We start from the raw sequence: 16,850 nt of genomic DNA, 5'->3' as shown, positions 1-16,850 counted from the left end.
TCGTACTATTTATGCATTTGTAATGTAGTGATCACGTTGCTTAGCCATTGTCCCCATCAGTACAGTCACTTAGGGACGAATTTCTCTAAAGGTAAAAATAGGGTAAAATGAAAACAAAAAAGTCAAATGCAACTACTGTGCCATCTTGTGACCATAGGAATGACAACGTGCACAGGTGGCCTAAGAAGCAACGAACAAAGAATGTTATAAGTATGAGTTTTTACTAGCAATGCATGGGACATTTTTCATACATGACTAATTCCAATCATAACCCCTAGCAATTGATATACCGTGTATCGAGGCTCGACCCAAAACAACGTACATGGTGGCATCAAAAAGTATACTTTATTTCGATACCAATCATATCAATGCGCAAGGCGCATATTCGCTGTAACCGCGACCGTTACCGCCATCTTCCATATAAAGTACAAACTTATTACATAACCCCATTCGTCATACTATGTGCGAGGGATAGGTGGCGGAGGCTGCAGACGGGTACGGCTCAAACACAGTTGAAACACGCTGGAAGCAGCATGAAGGGGTGCCGGTACGCGGTCTGCGTCGCAAGGACAGCAACTGCGAAATTTGATCAAATGGGCACCGTCGCGTGCGCCGGCGTGTGTACTATCGTGCTATCGTGACTAAGACCGTTACACGCCTCGTACTTTTACGGCGAGCCTTAGGCATTTGGGAAAGACGAAGTTGCGCCCCAGCTGTTGCGCACATTCGAGCTGAGCGCGAGAGAGGAAGGCCCAGAAATAGCTACAACGTCAGTGGTAGTCCATGTTCGAACAACAAATAATATATGTGCTAAAGCAAATGCTTCGAATCTTCCCACACCATAGTGCATGCTGTTTTCTCATCGCCTAATTTGATTCAGAAGAAAAACACCGCGAAAGCAGCTTCACTTTAAGAGCGGTCATAATTCGTGATACCAGTGTATTAAATGCGGATTTATTTCATAGTCTGGCTATGTCAGGCATCCGGCGTTGTCCCTGGCATCCACGGCGCTCTCTCTTCCATAGCAAAAGCTTCGGGCGCGTGCGCGCTTATCCTCGCCCCTGGCAACTGGAGCACGTGGTGCGAGAGAATGTAGAAAAGGGTGGGTGCAGTTATTCGCCTATCCTTCTCTCGCTGTTCGCTCTCGCTGCTCCCGGCGCCCCACTTTCCCGTCCACTGCGCCTCACTCTAGACCGTTCGCTGGTTGGGCGCCTCTCAAGAACATCCGGAAATTCGTACTCGAGACGCCGCTATGAAACGCCTACGCCGAGAGGAGAACGCTGTTTGTTTTGTTCACTTCGTAGTATATTTAACCGTGTACGCTAGCTACTAGTGCTGGAAACGCAATCAGCGTTTATCGCGATAGAAAAACGCCACTTGCGGTGGACAGCGCTATCGGCTGCAGAGTGTAAGAGAAAAAAAGAAACAATATTCTTTTGAAGCTGGGTTCTCCGGCACAAAACGCCGTCATAGACGCTACGCAATGGATTCGCATTTTCTCACAATTCCCTTCGGGGAGGTGGGGGCATTTTTTTTCGGTTTGCGTCAGCCGGTGTCGTACAAGTGGTAGCTGCTTACTTTACTTTGTATGGCATTCCTCTTTGTTGCTGTCGCATTATTGCGTTTGAACTGCTCATTAAAAAGAGCTGTCGGCGAATCGATTTGCGCATTTTATGCTTTCGTATATGACAGACATCTTTTCTATTTTTTTGTTTGTCGCAGGTCTGGGCGCCGTGATTCTCCACCATGCGGCGTCGACGGAGCCTGCAGCTATTCGGCTGGCTTCTTCTGGCTGCCATGGCTACCCTGGTGCTGCTGGGTGCGCCGCCGTGGCCCTCTGGCGTCGACTACTCGTCCTCGCCGCCAGTGGAGTTGACGCGTCACCCGTTCTGGACGTACGACCCGGTTGTCCAAGAACCACGCGACCCCCGCCAGCTGTGCTCGCTGCCCGTGGTTCACCCACTTCACCCAAGCGTGTGGCCACACCTCAAGCGTACAGTGCCCATACAGTGCAAGGTGAGAGGCGTTTGCGTACATGCATATACGTGCGAGAGAGGGAGAGAAACACTCCAAATATTTCAACATCCTACATCCACAAGTACACAAGCAGCCACTTTGCTGAGAGTGGCAATCGAGAGATAGCTGGTTGAAAAGCAATAAGCGGTTTATTTCAACAAAGGTTTAAACTTTGGGGGGAAGGCGAGAGGCAAACTGCAGCTTCCGAGCTGCCGGTTATCATTGATCAATGGCCGTCTGCATAAGAGCAAGAATAAAGGGTACTCAGAGAGGTGGAAGATAGACAGGGACTTACACAGAGATAGATATTCAATGGCTATTCACACATAAGAACATAATCTTACTTTTTTTTGTTGACTCGTGAAGCGACTTTTTTTTGGCAGCGTCCCTCACTCACCCCCGCACACGAGCACTGTCATGTCAGTAAACATTAAGAGCTTTCGGTAGCGTTCAAACAATGAAAAGCTTTAAAACATTTGATTAACTGCTTCATCGAAGCATCTGTTCAGCCTTAATTAGAAAACGCTGGTAGATCTGCTTCATCGTTCTTAAAATGCGTTTGGTTTTTCGTTCCTAGGTTCGTCAACCGTGGCTTACGTTCGTGGACATCCGAGGCAACTTGCGCTTCAACCAAAGCTCTGGGTACAAGCTCGAGTCGCTGCGATGCACGTATACCCCTGCCGAACGAGACGGTGACGACCGAGTGAATTACGGAGACCCGGTGCCTTTCACGCGCGATGGAATTCCACTTCAGCACGACGTGGTTTACGTCTCGTGCCGGAATTACTTCGAGATACCCGTCTACTCCAACGTCCACGCGGTACTGCGAATTCCAAAGTCCATGATGACGTCGCCGACACCCGAAGCACAGAATCGGCCAAATGTTCTGGTGTTTGGCCTCGATTCGATATCGAGGTTGTCGATGATGCGGTTGCTGCCAAAGACGTACACCTTCCTCACCGAAGTTCTGGGCTCGGTCGTCTTTCGTGGAATGAACAAGGTGGGCGACAACACCTTTCCTAACCTGGTAGCACTGCTCACTGGCATGGAGGCCTACACGCAACTGAAGCATCCAGGAATGAACGGTGATACCTTCGATGACGTCCGGTTTATCTGGGATGACTTCAAACACGGCGGCTACCTGACACTTTTCGCCGAAGACTTCCCTGAGTATGGAGTGTTCAATTATCTCGCGCGTGGTTTCAGGGACCCGCCGACTGATTTTTACTTTCGCCCTTACTGTCTCGCCATGGAAAGCTCATTCTTGATGAAAACAAGCTCGAACCTTTGCTACGGCAACGTTCCCAAGCACAAGCTGCAGATAGACTACGTGCGACGGTTCATCGAAGTAAACAACGGGTCGCGGCCCTACTTTGCATTCTCGTTTCTCGTCGAGATCAGCCACGAGTACATGCAGCAGGTCGCAGCGGCTGACGAGGATATCTTGCAGTTTCTAACAGAACTACGGGACCGAGGTCATCTGGAAAACACGTTCCTCTTCTTCCTTTCTGACCACGGTCACAGGTTCGACTCTATTCGTGAGACCTTCGTTGGTAGGCTAGAGGAGCGGCTTCCTTTCTTCGCCGTGAGGCCACCTTCAAGTTCGTCATGGCTCAAGCGTTACTCAAGGACGCACCACGGCAGTATGATCAGTCACTCCAGATCTTCACCCAGTTCACTTGTGGAGCCGACAACAGTAACCTCGAAATCTCTGTTGAAGGCGCTGCAGCTTAACGCTGGTCGTCTAACGACGCCTTACGACACGTACGAGACATTCATTGACATTCTGTCACTGGGAAGGCATGGAAGATTGACCGCCAAACCGAGATCAGACTTTGGCATAAGCCTCTTTCGCGATATACCTCTGAGTCGTTCATGCGATCTCGCAAAGATTCCGGAACAGTACTGCTCATGCGATGCCGAGGAACCCATTGAACTTTCTAATAAGATCGTGGAAAAGGCGGCGCTGGCGCTCGTCGACAAGGTGAACAACCTTCTCGATGTCGGTCTAGGGAACGGTTCATACCGATGCGCTCACCTCACCATTCGCAAGATTCAAGACGCCCGAGAGGTGTTTAGCAATGTTGGGAGCCCGCTGTCTTCACCGACGCGCGTGACCGAGTCTTCTAGCCTGGCCAATACGGTTGGCCATAACTCTACTGGCGATGTGGACCGTCACTCGGCCAGCGTACGCAGGATCCGCGTGACGGTGGTCGTGCACCCCAGCGACGCCATGTTGGAGGGTCTGCTCCTCGTGCAGGAGGACCAGAGACTGGTCGTCTTCGACGACGTCAGCCGCATCAACAAATACGGACGCCAGTCGTCTTGCATTGAGCATCAGACGTTGAGGAAGTATTGCTACTGCATTGAAAATTAGTGATTTGGCCTCGACATGGTCACTCTATAGTGTGGTGTACTTGGTTCTTAGGAAATATGGCGCCGTGCTTCGGCAACCTAAACAGCCAATTAATTATTGTTTCGCTGATTAATTTTGAACAGTGTGTTACATTGTTCATCTTGTTCGTCTTTGTTCGCAGTGTTCTCGATTTAACATTAACCTGTCTTGTGTGGGGCAGACTGCAATAGCGCCTGGCGTGAGTGGTTAGTTCCCCTACTAATTTGCCTATCACCTGTTTAGTAAGTTGTGTTCAGTCATTTTCAGTCATCACTGAATCAGCTACCTCGGCGTAAGTAAATTCTTGAGGGCAGCTTCACTTCATGGGGTGTTTTCTAAGGAGGTTTCAGTGCAATGCTGTGTGTTGCAGTGCAGCTTTAGAAAACGCAAAGCCTGCGCGAACCCTTCCATGTGCAAACACTTAACTTATCGAATGATATACTTTTAGCGTCGCAAAACTGAACGCAAGTTACGTGTAGTTTTGTCGCTTCCATGCCTGTTCAAAGAGGAACATATAAATGTGATCACGAAACAGCTACACACTAAGGTGGTACTGGACAAAGCGATTACCGGTTGCTCCACAGATTACGTTCAGCACAAATGTAGAATATGTAATAATTTTCTACAAGCACTTCCGTGGGCAGGATTAAAACAGCCCTTATGCACGTCATCATTGACTTGTAAGCGTTTCAAAAATTTGACGTCCTGCTACCGTCAAAGCTTTTCTTAGAACGAGCGTATAACTTAAAGCTAGGTTACCAAGCGCGTTGCTATGTGCTCGCTAAAGTCGGAATAAAACAAGTTTTATTGGAGAAATAGCTTGTAACAATAATTCTTCCAGGTGGCATAGTTTTTTAATATTTGAAGCAACAATTCGTTGTTTAGCGTTACGACCATTTACCTTATATAAGGAGGTTTTGTAGATGAATACATCTCAAGTGCTGGGGTCCAACACTTGTTGAAACTTTAATCCTGAATTCACTAGGGCAATGGTTCGTGGAAAAGTCCGTAAAGTGAAGGATCCTGCTCATAGCGTTGAAGTGTACCGCCGTGAAGAAGTGAAGAAAGCGGTTATATGTCAACAAAGTTTTTTTTTCGCACTTACAAAATATACACTTGACTACAGACTTCACCGGTGGACTCTATCTGAACAGTTCTGCCGGAAGATTCACCTCGCAAGGCTGTTAAGAAATCTGAGCTTCATCTCTGGACTGGTGCCTCCAAGAGTGGAGTGGAGTGCAGTGCAGTGCAACGCATCACGCGTTTGCGTGCGTGTGTGTCCGTGCGTGAGATGTCTCAAGGAATGACATTGTAGTCCTTTGGTTCTGCGATCGCTGGCGATTTCGAACATAGTTACGACTAGAGTGTACTAGAATGGGGGAGTGGGTCCACTGAAGGCTCCACGCTGAGGCGTTTTTTTCGGAAAATCCAGGTGGCGCTACCATCGCCTTCACCTGAAGACTTAGCCGTGGTTGCCATGGTTACAAGTCCCCTTTGCCACGCGGTTCGCGACGGGTGGGTAGTCTGATAGTTCGCGCGGTTCGCGTGCTGCTCGCGCGTCTGGCGCAGTCTCGCAGCGTTGTTGCTTCGTTCGTGCGTGCGTGGCCGTGAACGGCGTCGCACCGTGCTTCCGCGCCAGTTCAACAAAATCTAAATGTTTATATTGCGAAACGCCCTGCTCGTATAGGTAGTCACGCACGCAAGTACCGTGATTTCCACGGTAATTGTTTACAATCAAGAGCGTAAGTTGAATTTGGCTTTTGCGAAAACGTACGCATCGAAAGTGTAATATGAGCATTAACTGCGATGCTTTTAAAAATGTCAATATAACTGGGATATATAAGTAAGTTTGCGTTTGGTGCAAATTTAGACTCCAAAGAGTGAGAGCTTGGGCTGGTTTTTAACTCTGCTGTATCCGGTTTGGCAGCCTACGACACAACAGTAATTTCTACGCCTAGACGTGCTCATCCTCTAATCTTTTGAAGCAGCTTGGAACGCTCCGTTATGCAACCAGCAGACACATATCTGCGCACGCAAACGTGCCGTCTGCCGCGTATTCTTTGTCCAGACGGCTTTGCTCAAAGGGAAATACAAACCAACGCGTTCACGAAAAAAAGCATACATTTTATTTCATGTCACTTGTTTTTGTCTCTAATAATGTGTAAAAAAAGAACCAGGAGACAAATTGTGAAAACAGCGCACGAACGACGGTGCATCGAACAGACGACGGCGCGTCGAGCAGACGACAACATCGAGCGCTCAGCGTCCCCGCCAGCGCGTCGTGCGGCCCGAACCGCCGCACGACTCGCACGCTCCCGCCGAAACTGACGTCACTTCAGGAGAAGGCTACTGCAGCGCCACCAAATTTTCCGCCGTTTTTGCTTCACCCGCACCGCTTGCCGCCGGCCACAGTGGACCCACTCCCCCATTCTAGTACACTCTAGTTACGACTATTGTCGGTTCCTCATGTGTAATCTTGACTTTTTATTTATACGCTGACAGGAATCAGCAGTTAGGAGTGTTTTGTGTTTTCTCAATAGGCAGAGGAGCGCGGATCCCACCAGTTATCCCATTTGCGGTGAGGAATCCTCGTGCAGCGTCGCCATTTTTTCACACTTTCTCTAACGAGTGAATGTGCCTCTTTAGGAGATAGATTGTTGAATTTGTTTTGCGATTTACAGATTTGCGTTTCTTGTGAATCTGTCCCATTGTGCATGTCGGAACTTCGCCATCGTTTTTGTTTCCGAGTTGTGTGTTGTAACGATGCGCTTTGGCGCGAAGCTTTGACGTCTATTACGGTGTGGCGAAGGGACGGTAGCAGCAGACGTCGATATAACGCAATCACGCGACCCTTATCCCGTTGTGCAGCGCCGACGCAGCCATGTCTTGCCAAGGCTCACCTGCTAATTTAATTTCGCATAGACATTTCCGTGAACATTTGTTTAAACTAGCAGCAGCGTGAAAACGAAGTTGGTCTCTGCTGTGTCGTCACGTGCCGTCACCTAGAAGTGACGCAGAAAACACACACTGAAATAGGAGCCCAGTGAAGAGTCGTAACGAAACACTGTTCTTGTTATGTTATTGTTTTGTTTTTCCAACAGTGGAAGTCTCTTCATCATTGTGTGTTTTTTTTCTGGCACAGTTCTTGGGTGCCCTCAACGCCTTAAAACCACTGTTACCCGGCATCATCAGGGTTTCCCGTTACTGCTCAAAGCACAAGCAACCGTCTTTGACAAATCCTTGATGTGTTCATGACTATAGAGCGTGTTGTATAGGATAAATAGTTTGTTCAACAAGGGACACTCTACACACCTCATTGACCACATTGCCTCGTGAGTAACCGGAACCGAACTTAGCATCTGTAGAGATTGTGCCTCCTCTTCTTAACCTTTACTGAAATGCGCTAGAAAAATGCTGCAAGCTTTGGGTCTTTCTTAGTGTCAAGTGACCGCAACGTACACGTGTTCACTGCTTGCAAGCTAGTAATACCGCTATGATGCATCAGTTTCTCGGTGAGGATACTGTTTCTCTTTAAACAATGCGTTCAACGTTCGACTAGTAGTTAGAACTGAGACATGGTCGCCGCGCAGAGCCATGTGGTGTGTGTTCTTGATGCGTTTCTGGTGTGTCGTTTACCTCATCGGGCCCTGTTCCACCGCTGAGAACTCGCAGGGTGACATTATTCGGCATGAAAGTGAATTAGCCGAAAGGGTTCGCCGGTGGCTGCAGCGTGCCATCTAGCGGAAAGCTATACGAAAGGAAAATCTCGTTCAAAGACCTGAGTGCACCTCCAGCGAAGTACGAAGCGAAAAACGTTTGGTAAATAACGAACGCAGTGGGTAATGAACCACCGCTTGTATTTGACCTTGGGTGTCGGAGCTTCCCATGAAATACTCCCAACGGGTCACCTATTCGAAGCTTGCAGTAATGTAATTCCGCTGAGTTGGGCACTCACAGCTACACAGAAGTAGTGAAATGACTACGGAGTCGTCCTTGGAATAGAATTTCCTTCATTGATTACTTCCAAAAATTGAGGTGGCTGTAATTCGAGTGCGTAGCTACATCTCTACTGAAACGTTCCGTATGATGGAGCGTTTCAGTGAAGTAATGATGGTCGTTGGTGAGAAAAAAAACACGAATTATTGACGCTCTTTTTGGCCAGCCGTGCCAAGCTACTTTTATGAGCATTTCTTTGAAGCCACCGAGTGTTACACAATATTAATTGTTTCTACTACAGATCGGGATCCTTAGCACAAGGATGTGGGCAGGCTCATTCGTTTGTGAGTTTTTTCGATATTCAAATCGCATTCCGGGAAAAGTATTTATTCTATTTGAGTGCGCATTTGTACAAACATTCGAACACGTTTAGTTGTGTTTTTAAGCCGATAAGATCGCAAGCACAGGATGTTAATCAATTAAATTTAGTGTAGTAGTGGCGCGAAATTCGTGCGACTGTGGATTACCCTATTAGAGCAACAAAATGTATGACACGTCTGTTATCACGCTAGATCTACACTAAGATTGTTTGCATTGCAATATTTTCTTGTGAATATATGACATTGAGATAAGGCAAGCGTTTCCTGTTGGCAATATGCTTTATTTCGTTAGCCGAAGTTCTCAAGCAAGGGCGTCTGCGTGTTTTACAAGTGAGTGCTTTTATAATGCGTCCTCTGTCGTTTAGCATGTGTGGGGTATTGCTTTCCGAATGCTAACAAACAGAGTGCCGCATTTCGTGCTCCGGGTCAGTGCGCAATGACTGAAAAAGCATCTTGCCATCATCCCGTATAAACAACTGTGTGTGCTGTGATGCAGAAAACAGAGCTTGCGATCTTGTTCATAAGGGGGTGTTTTTTGTATAACACGCGATGGATAAATGCAGACCCGTAGTCAGGAAGGTAGTAAACAGAGTACCGTATTTCTGGCCTCGAGGTCCGTAATTAACGGAGAAAATCGCTCACTTCACAGCATAGAGCATGCGGGTAACATCGAGCTTCGAGTTTAAACTTGAGGAATGCTGGTCCACAAAGTAAGGTTTCTCCTAAGCACGGTGATTCGGTGTGTGATGTAAAGAAACGCCCACAGTGGTCCACTTTATAAGGAAACATCGGAGCACGGGACTATCATCCAACGCTATTCTAGCCTAGAAAGCCGGTCACGTATACTACATATTCAAACTCAGGGTGCCTCAGTGTCAGCGTTTCTTGCACGATAAAAGAACGAAGGAATGCCACCATCGTGGGGCCCTATTCCAGACACCGTACTGACACCACCACCGCCGTACGGCGGGTGCGACAAATTTCGCGCAGGCGCAGTGCGCGCTGTCAGTGATGCTCTTTTCGTTGTTCTCTGAAGTCTGCTGCTGAGCTTGGAAACGTCACGGCGCAAACCGTTCGCACGACGCAAGAGCACCGCCCTCTTGGTTCACTGCGCCTGCGCGAGACCAGTTCACCCGTTAGCCGGTGGTGGCGCCGTGTGGTTGCTCCGGCTTGGAGGAACTCTTTTTAACAGTGAACAGCTGCGTAAATCGCTGTCTCAGCATGTGTTTGTTGTTCACAGAATAAGAACACGTTGGCCGTAAGAAGTCAAACTCTTAAGCCATTTTCAACACAGCGCGGCATTGACTGTTGTCGCGAGGAAGCGACCCATCTTTTATGAGGCTGTAGTATATTTGTTTTTTCAGCAGTCAAGAGCAATCGATGCTTTCAAGTCCACGTTAACGTTCTTCAGTTGTGGAAGCTAACGAATGCTGGCGAGAGATATCGGCTTCACCCTGCACTTGTCGAAAAAAAAACAATGCTTTTGATAAATGACCTTCTAGAAGGAAGGCCGAATCTTCATCTTTTGCAAGAGGAAGTAGAAAAGCGAAACAAGCCTCCGCTGCCCAGTTTGAGCGAGCATTGTAGGCTGCCGTAAATACCATTCTCCTTTGGCCAAACCGGAGAGATACGAGGATGCAATGGCCCCAGGCAGAGGTTGTCAGTGGGCTCGCCAGGCTTCCCACAGCAAAGAAAGTTTACGGTGCTGCCTATTATCGAGCTTCTGTCTTGCCTTTGAACGACAATGCGAAATCGATGACCGTTCGAACTTTTTTACTTAGACGCACAGTAGATGAGAGGACACTCAGGAGGTCACCTCAGGAGAACTCGTGCGATTATCGTGGCGTTATATATGCGCTTATTTACCAGAGTGTTTTTTTTTTTTGCTAAACAGGCAGCTCAGAAAAGCATAGATGTTCTTTTTTTATAATCTATCATGTTTAAAACGTATGAGTTATAATCCTTAGTTTGAACTGAAGAGGGAAAAAGGTGCGGCTCATCCAACTTTGTCTTATTTAAGCCGTCAGAGTTGAACAAAAATTAAGGAAAGGTTTTTTAGGGCCTACTCATAGCGCCTGTGACTGCATACGTGAATGATTGGCATATATAGCATGCTGATAGTGTAACTTGTGAATGCACGGCAGGTCTTTAACTACATGGGACCTAGATAAATAATGTTGGGAACACGTACTCTTATGAAGCCTGGATAGTATATTGCAGTCAGAAAAGTATAGGTAAAATTGTGTTAAAAGGCTTAGGAAATGACTCCAAACGAAGTGTAATTAGTAAGTATGTAGTTACGGGCAACGAAACCGCCGACAAATGTGCTTTTTGCTAATCTTAAGAAAGCAGCAAGCTTTGGAAGGTGCCGGTTTGGAGGCTTAACTGCACAAGAGACGCATTCAGCTGTTGCCGTCAAAGAATAAATTACAGACAAATCAACGAAACACATCAAAATAAAAGATTTTCATCCATCAATTATGTGATGTATTCATCCGCAAGAAGGGGAAAGCTAGCCTTGTGAAAGCTATATTACAATTTATCTCGGGGAGCATATTGATGGATCATTAGTTGTAACCAAGTTCTGCGACCAGTCATCTTGCATCACAGGGTGGATGATGGGCAGTTTGCGTTCACGAGCATTTGTATAACAGGCTTTCGCTTTGACGGTATAATACATTTCATGGCATTGGTTAGTCCTCAAGGGCATGTTGAACATTGCTCATGGAAGGTATAGACGAAGCTGTCAGACGAGAAAGTGGGCAGCACCGGAAAGCAAAATATGTAAAGTCATAATTGAGTCATATATAACATGCAAAGAGGAGATGCCGGCAGCTAAGCCTTTAGAAAGTATAAAAGGAGCATGAGAAATGGAGACATATATTCATAAAAAAATTTCGTATGACTCGTTTGACACATATCCAATAAACTCATATGGTCATACGATTAAACAAATGATTCAAATGTGTTCGTAATAATGGATACGAGCAGTATGTGTCAAATGAAAATTTTCGGTTGAGATAGATTACACATCACATTAGAGGATATTAAGATGACACCGGTGGTGACCCTGATAACGTAATCAACACCCAGTGAAATAAGGCACAAGTTCGAGAGAATGGCTTGAAGGCATGAATGTTCTTGAACTCGGGGTGTCGTTGTAGGCCAAGCTTTTACCAGTGGCCATGTTTTCTTCAAGGCGAAAATTGTCTCGAAGAAAACAGCACCATGTGTCAAAACACTAGCTACACTCACAGCTCGTCGAGAATACCCATATCTAACAGTAAAACAGTGCTATGATGTGAAACAATGTAAAGCGAGCGAGACGTTTCCCGTATCCCGGAGGCTCTCTTCGCATCTTTATACATACAGAATCCAGCAGTCTTCTTTCCATTTTCAGATCACATTTGTTGTAACGTGGACCGACTGTGTCATCTACATAGCAAAACACTAAAGCATCATCTATACACGTAACGCTTGCAGAGCCTCTCCGCATATTTCGCTACTCTTCATATTTATCACCGTAACATTTACTGATCCATGTAGTTAGGTACTTTTTAGAACACTATTACGAATTCATCTACAAACCTAAGTGGAAATATAGGCGCAAATTGTATGTATATCCAAGTTGAAACCCCATATATGTATAGTACGGATGTAGGCAACGCGTTTTTTGACAGCCTAGGATATTTTGAGAGGTGCCCAGAATTTCGACAGCTCTTTTTTGGGACGCCCTGTATTACTGCCACGTACAATCACCCGTGAAAACGTTGTTGCATTTCTTCTAGAACTAGGATAGAACGCCAAACTCTCTGAAAAATAATGCCGGGAAAGAAATTGTTCTAACAAAGTTCCCACTCGAATGTCTAGTTGATAGGAACTGTTCAACGAAACAAACAGAAGTTAAGACCGCGAATGTGTTTGGCTCAGATCGAAGCATTTTCGCAAGAAAAGGAAAACGCATGATATCGTAGCTTTTCGTAATACTCAAGTTTTAAAGTATACATATAAAAATTTCCCAGCTTTGCCCGTTTTGGATTCATGCTGCATACTTGAAGACTTATGAGGACAGGTTAGCGTGATATTCAGGAAGAACAGCTGATTGCCGTGAGTTTGACACGGTCTGCTAGGATTGCTGGTCGGGTTGTCGCGAACCTCACCAAGTTGTGATGTCACACTTATTATTATGGGCTAAGGCCGAGTCTCTAATGAAAGTTATCTTTGTAGCAAGAAAAGGCAGGATATGCGTTTTTCTTTCATTAGATAGCATCTTAATGGTAAGATTGCTATCATTCAGGCAGGATATCGAGCCCAAATTAAAGGTGGACTTCTCTAGCGGATGTCGAGGAAAATAGTGATGTGTTGAAAGTAACAGTTAGTAACACCTCAGTACTGGTATGTTTGGTTGCAAGGTTCATAAGAAATAACAATTTAAAAACAATATTGAAATTAACTGCAAGATATTTATTGTACGCTAATTACGGGCCATTTTTTCATTTGTGCTTCACTTCTAATTAGATGAATTTTAACTTTCTCGCTCGATTCTGGTTTCCTAGGCTCTGAAGTGGTCGTGTGTGGTTGACTGCATTTCCTTCAAATGTGGCATCGCGCATTATTCTATACTGTCAACAAAAAGAAAGGCTTGACATTTTTTTTTATTCGTTCCTGCAAAGTGCTACAAACGTCACCTGGGTGACATCAGCACAGCCTTGCCAGCTAGTGGTACTAACACTGCACTATGGCACCATGATGTATTTTATTCGTGTTAATGGCAATATGTGTCAGTGACACAACTAAGTGTTTCGCAGATGCGCACCTTTTTATTATACAGCACTAATCGACACTGTTGTTTGCAGGATGAAATGTATGGCGTGCCAAACTATTTATAAACAGGCTATTGAAAACATTTATTATAACTGACTATATAGCATATGGCTTTCTGACAATCTCATGGCCTGGCACTGTGGGGGCCGTACCACGGAATTTCCTAGGTGAAGGTGTCACAATCTTGAGGTTTCGCTTATTATACTCTAGTGCATCTTCATCCGCGTACTGCATGCATTTAAGTAGCATCCATATGGCTTTAAGAGTGACTAGCATTTTTTATCGTGGAGAAGCACGAAATTATTGTGGATAAATTACAAGCAAATTACATGTACCAAAAGTAATGTCTCGTCTATATTTATGAATATGTGCACATCTTAATGAAGCAAAAAGCAAGGAAGCTTTTAAGTGACATTGTTGAAAAACCTGTTGCTTTACACTCTTTCCTTCTGCATTGTCTTTCTGATACCGTGCTTTCACAACACGGACAAAGCGTTTTTATGCCATATTACAGAGCTAGATTTAGAGGCATTGTAAAAGCATCTTTTTTCACGATTTGAATGCTTCAGTTTGGGCTGTTGCGAACCTAGGACGTCGCCATTTGAAGAAGAATCACCCTTGAACTTTTATGTCAATCCTTTACTCAGTACAAGATAAGTAATTTAGCCGTGGTAACCGAACTATGGCTAACGAAACAATTTGTTTGTGGTCTCACAGAACCAGTATTGGTCAAACTGCATCAATTCTGCGGTCGATGACATCAAAACAAGTGTTGTTGTGTGAGAAAACAAACGTTTTAAGGAAAAGCTTTGTGTTGTTTTTCAGGCTCCTAGTTTATGTGCAAGTACAAATATGACGCGGGAGGTTTGTTCCAGTGGTGGGGAAAGCATTCTTACGTGACATTTGTGCAACGATTACAGATTTGTGCTATATGACGGGATGTTCAACCATGAGCGTTGATTGCATCATGAACTCTGGTGCCCCATAAGTGCTTCGGCATACACGCTGAAAGTGAAGAACCACCGAAACGAATCTGAGACTGGCCTTGACATAATCACCGCATAGTGATGAAACGGTACTGCTAAAGCGAGGCCCTTATACTCGCCAGAAATAAAAAAAGAAGAGTTGAAAACTAATGCACCATGCATCTACCGACCTCGCGGATGTAATGATTAAATTCAGGACTAAGTAATCCACATGATTTTGTTTCTACCACCTTCAGTTTGTGTTGCATTATGATAATTTCGACTTATCTATTCCAGAGCCAACTTTATGATCAGTAGCTAGTTTTGTAAAGGTGTGATGTCGAGCAATCGAACATGCGAGTAGTTAAACTCAAAAGTTTTGACGTACAGCTTCAACGCTTGTAGACTGTGCACCAGTGCCGGCACCTTAGCTTTAAACTCAATCTGTTTTCCGGTATGGATGCGAAGGAAGGTTGAAATGCTATAGCTTCCCTACTCTCAATCTTAAAGTTTCGCAATGATTGATCTTGAGTGTCAGAGGGCGTTTGTCACCGATGTCATCGCAGTGTAACGCGACACGCCGACGCGTCTCTTCGCCGTGCTTTGCGCCGCAATGTGTTCGACAATTCGACCACTTATTCGAGTTGTCGTGCTGTCACTCTTGTCGCGTTTATAGGCAAGCGTCGTTATGTTCCCACAACTTTGTTTCGTGGTTCATTTCTTGGACATATACGACCTATGCAACGCCGATTAGCAATATCTGTGCGCCAAGATCGTGCTCAATAAAAGCACCCTTATATTCCATACACGTGCCTTCTTGGATTTTGTCGACTGTGCACTTTTTGGGAACTGCACTGTCTAAACCACACTACAGTCTTAAACGACCAGCACGATGCTTCAGCCACCGTTATTCGCAACAGTAAGGAGCGACCGACACCATAATGACGCCAGAAGTTGTCATCCCACATGATAGAATTATAGGTGCCTGTGCTTTAATCGAAGCATAATTAGAAGCTTGTATCTAACGCGAAGTAGCTGCTGTGAATGGCGTTAGCATTCCCAGCCACGCGCTTTGTCGATTCATGAACAAGTTCAGACCTTACGTCGCAGTTCTCTGTTCGAATATTTATATTTAATAATGTTTTACCTATGGTACCAATAGAGTGTTTTTGAATTCACTTGAGTATATTGCTCATTTTATCTATAGTGCCATCTGATAAAACAGTGGCCGCTGTATTCACAACCTAATACCACGTTCGCTCCTCAAGTTCTGTTTGTGCCCCGTTGATTTAGGCGCACGTTAGAATACCTTCTACCGAAAACGAGAAAACCGCAAGTGGACATGGAGGAGCCCTGATGGCGAAAATAAGAACGAAATGACTTTATAATGACTGCACACCCAGGAATCGTGCAGGATGTGGAAGTGGTTGGCAAGGTAAGATGCAGTGATCATAGAATGATACGGTCTCGAATTCGCCTAGACTTGAAGAAGGAACGACAGAAACTGATACGCAAGGAGCCAATCAATGAGCTAGCACTGAGAGGGAAAGTACAGGAATTCAGAGTGTCGCTGCAGAACAGGTACTCGGCTTTTAGTGAGGAAACCAACCTTAGCGTAGATATTATGAATGATAATCTGACGAGTATCATTACGGAGTGTGCAGTGGAAGTTGGAGGCAGGGTAGTTAGACAGGACACTGGCAAGCTTTCCCAGGAAACGAAGAATTTAATTAAGAAGCGTCAAATCATGAAAATGTCAAGTACAACAGACGAAATAGAACTGGCAGAGCTTTCGAAGTTGATTAATAGACGTAAAGTATGCAATGTAAGAAAGTATAACATGAAGAGAATTGAACACGCTCTGAAAAACGGAGGAAGCTTCAAAGCAGTGAAGAGGAAACTTGGGATAGGCAAAAGTCGGATGTATGCACTAAGGGACGAAGAAGGCAAAATAACTACCAATGTGGATAGGATAGTTAAAATAGCGGAGGAGGTTAACAGAGATCTGTACAGTAGCCGAGACAACCACGACCTTAATACTATAAGAACTAGTAGTAACCCAGATGACACCCCACCAGTAATGATAGAAGAAGTCAGAAAAGCTTTGGAGAGCATGCAAAGAGGCAAAGCTGCTGGTGAGGATCAGGCAAAATCAGATCTGCTGAAAGATGGAGGACAGATTGTGTTAGAAAAACTAGCCACCCTGTTTACGAGGTGTCTTCTGACGGGAAGGGTACTAGAGTCTTGGAAGAACGCTAACATCATCTTAATACATAAGAAAGGAGATGACAAGGACTTGAAGAATTACAGGCCGATCAGCTTGCTCTCTGTAGT

At 45.4% G+C, this 16,850-nt stretch overlaps 1 protein-coding gene across 5 annotated transcripts in view; it reads left to right on the top strand.

Annotated features, from left to right (window-relative positions):
- Window positions 1–15,322, top strand: part of LOC119183341 (uncharacterized) — a 210,205-nt gene extending 194,883 nt beyond the window's left edge. For all 5 annotated transcript variants that reach the window (XM_075869312.1, XM_075869311.1, XM_075869313.1 and 2 more), the window contains 2 exons: window positions 1,723–2,016; window positions 2,594–15,322. In XM_075869312.1, coding sequence (XP_075725427.1) covers window positions 1,747–2,016; window positions 2,594–4,393 — 2,070 coding nt within the window. In that variant the 5' untranslated portion in view covers window positions 1,723–1,746 and the 3' untranslated portion in view covers window positions 4,394–15,322. The remainder of the gene's footprint in view (window positions 1–1,722; window positions 2,017–2,593) is intronic.
- Window positions 15,323–16,850: the final 1,528 nt, after the last annotated feature.

This window comes from Rhipicephalus microplus, chromosome 7 (assembly GCF_043290135.1).
Source record: "Rhipicephalus microplus isolate Deutch F79 chromosome 7, USDA_Rmic, whole genome shotgun sequence".
In the NCBI taxonomy this organism is placed as follows: Eukaryota; Metazoa; Arthropoda; class Arachnida; order Ixodida; family Ixodidae; genus Rhipicephalus; species Rhipicephalus microplus.
The sequence above is the reverse complement of the archived record's forward strand: the minus strand, read 5'-3'. Positions and strand labels throughout refer to the sequence as shown.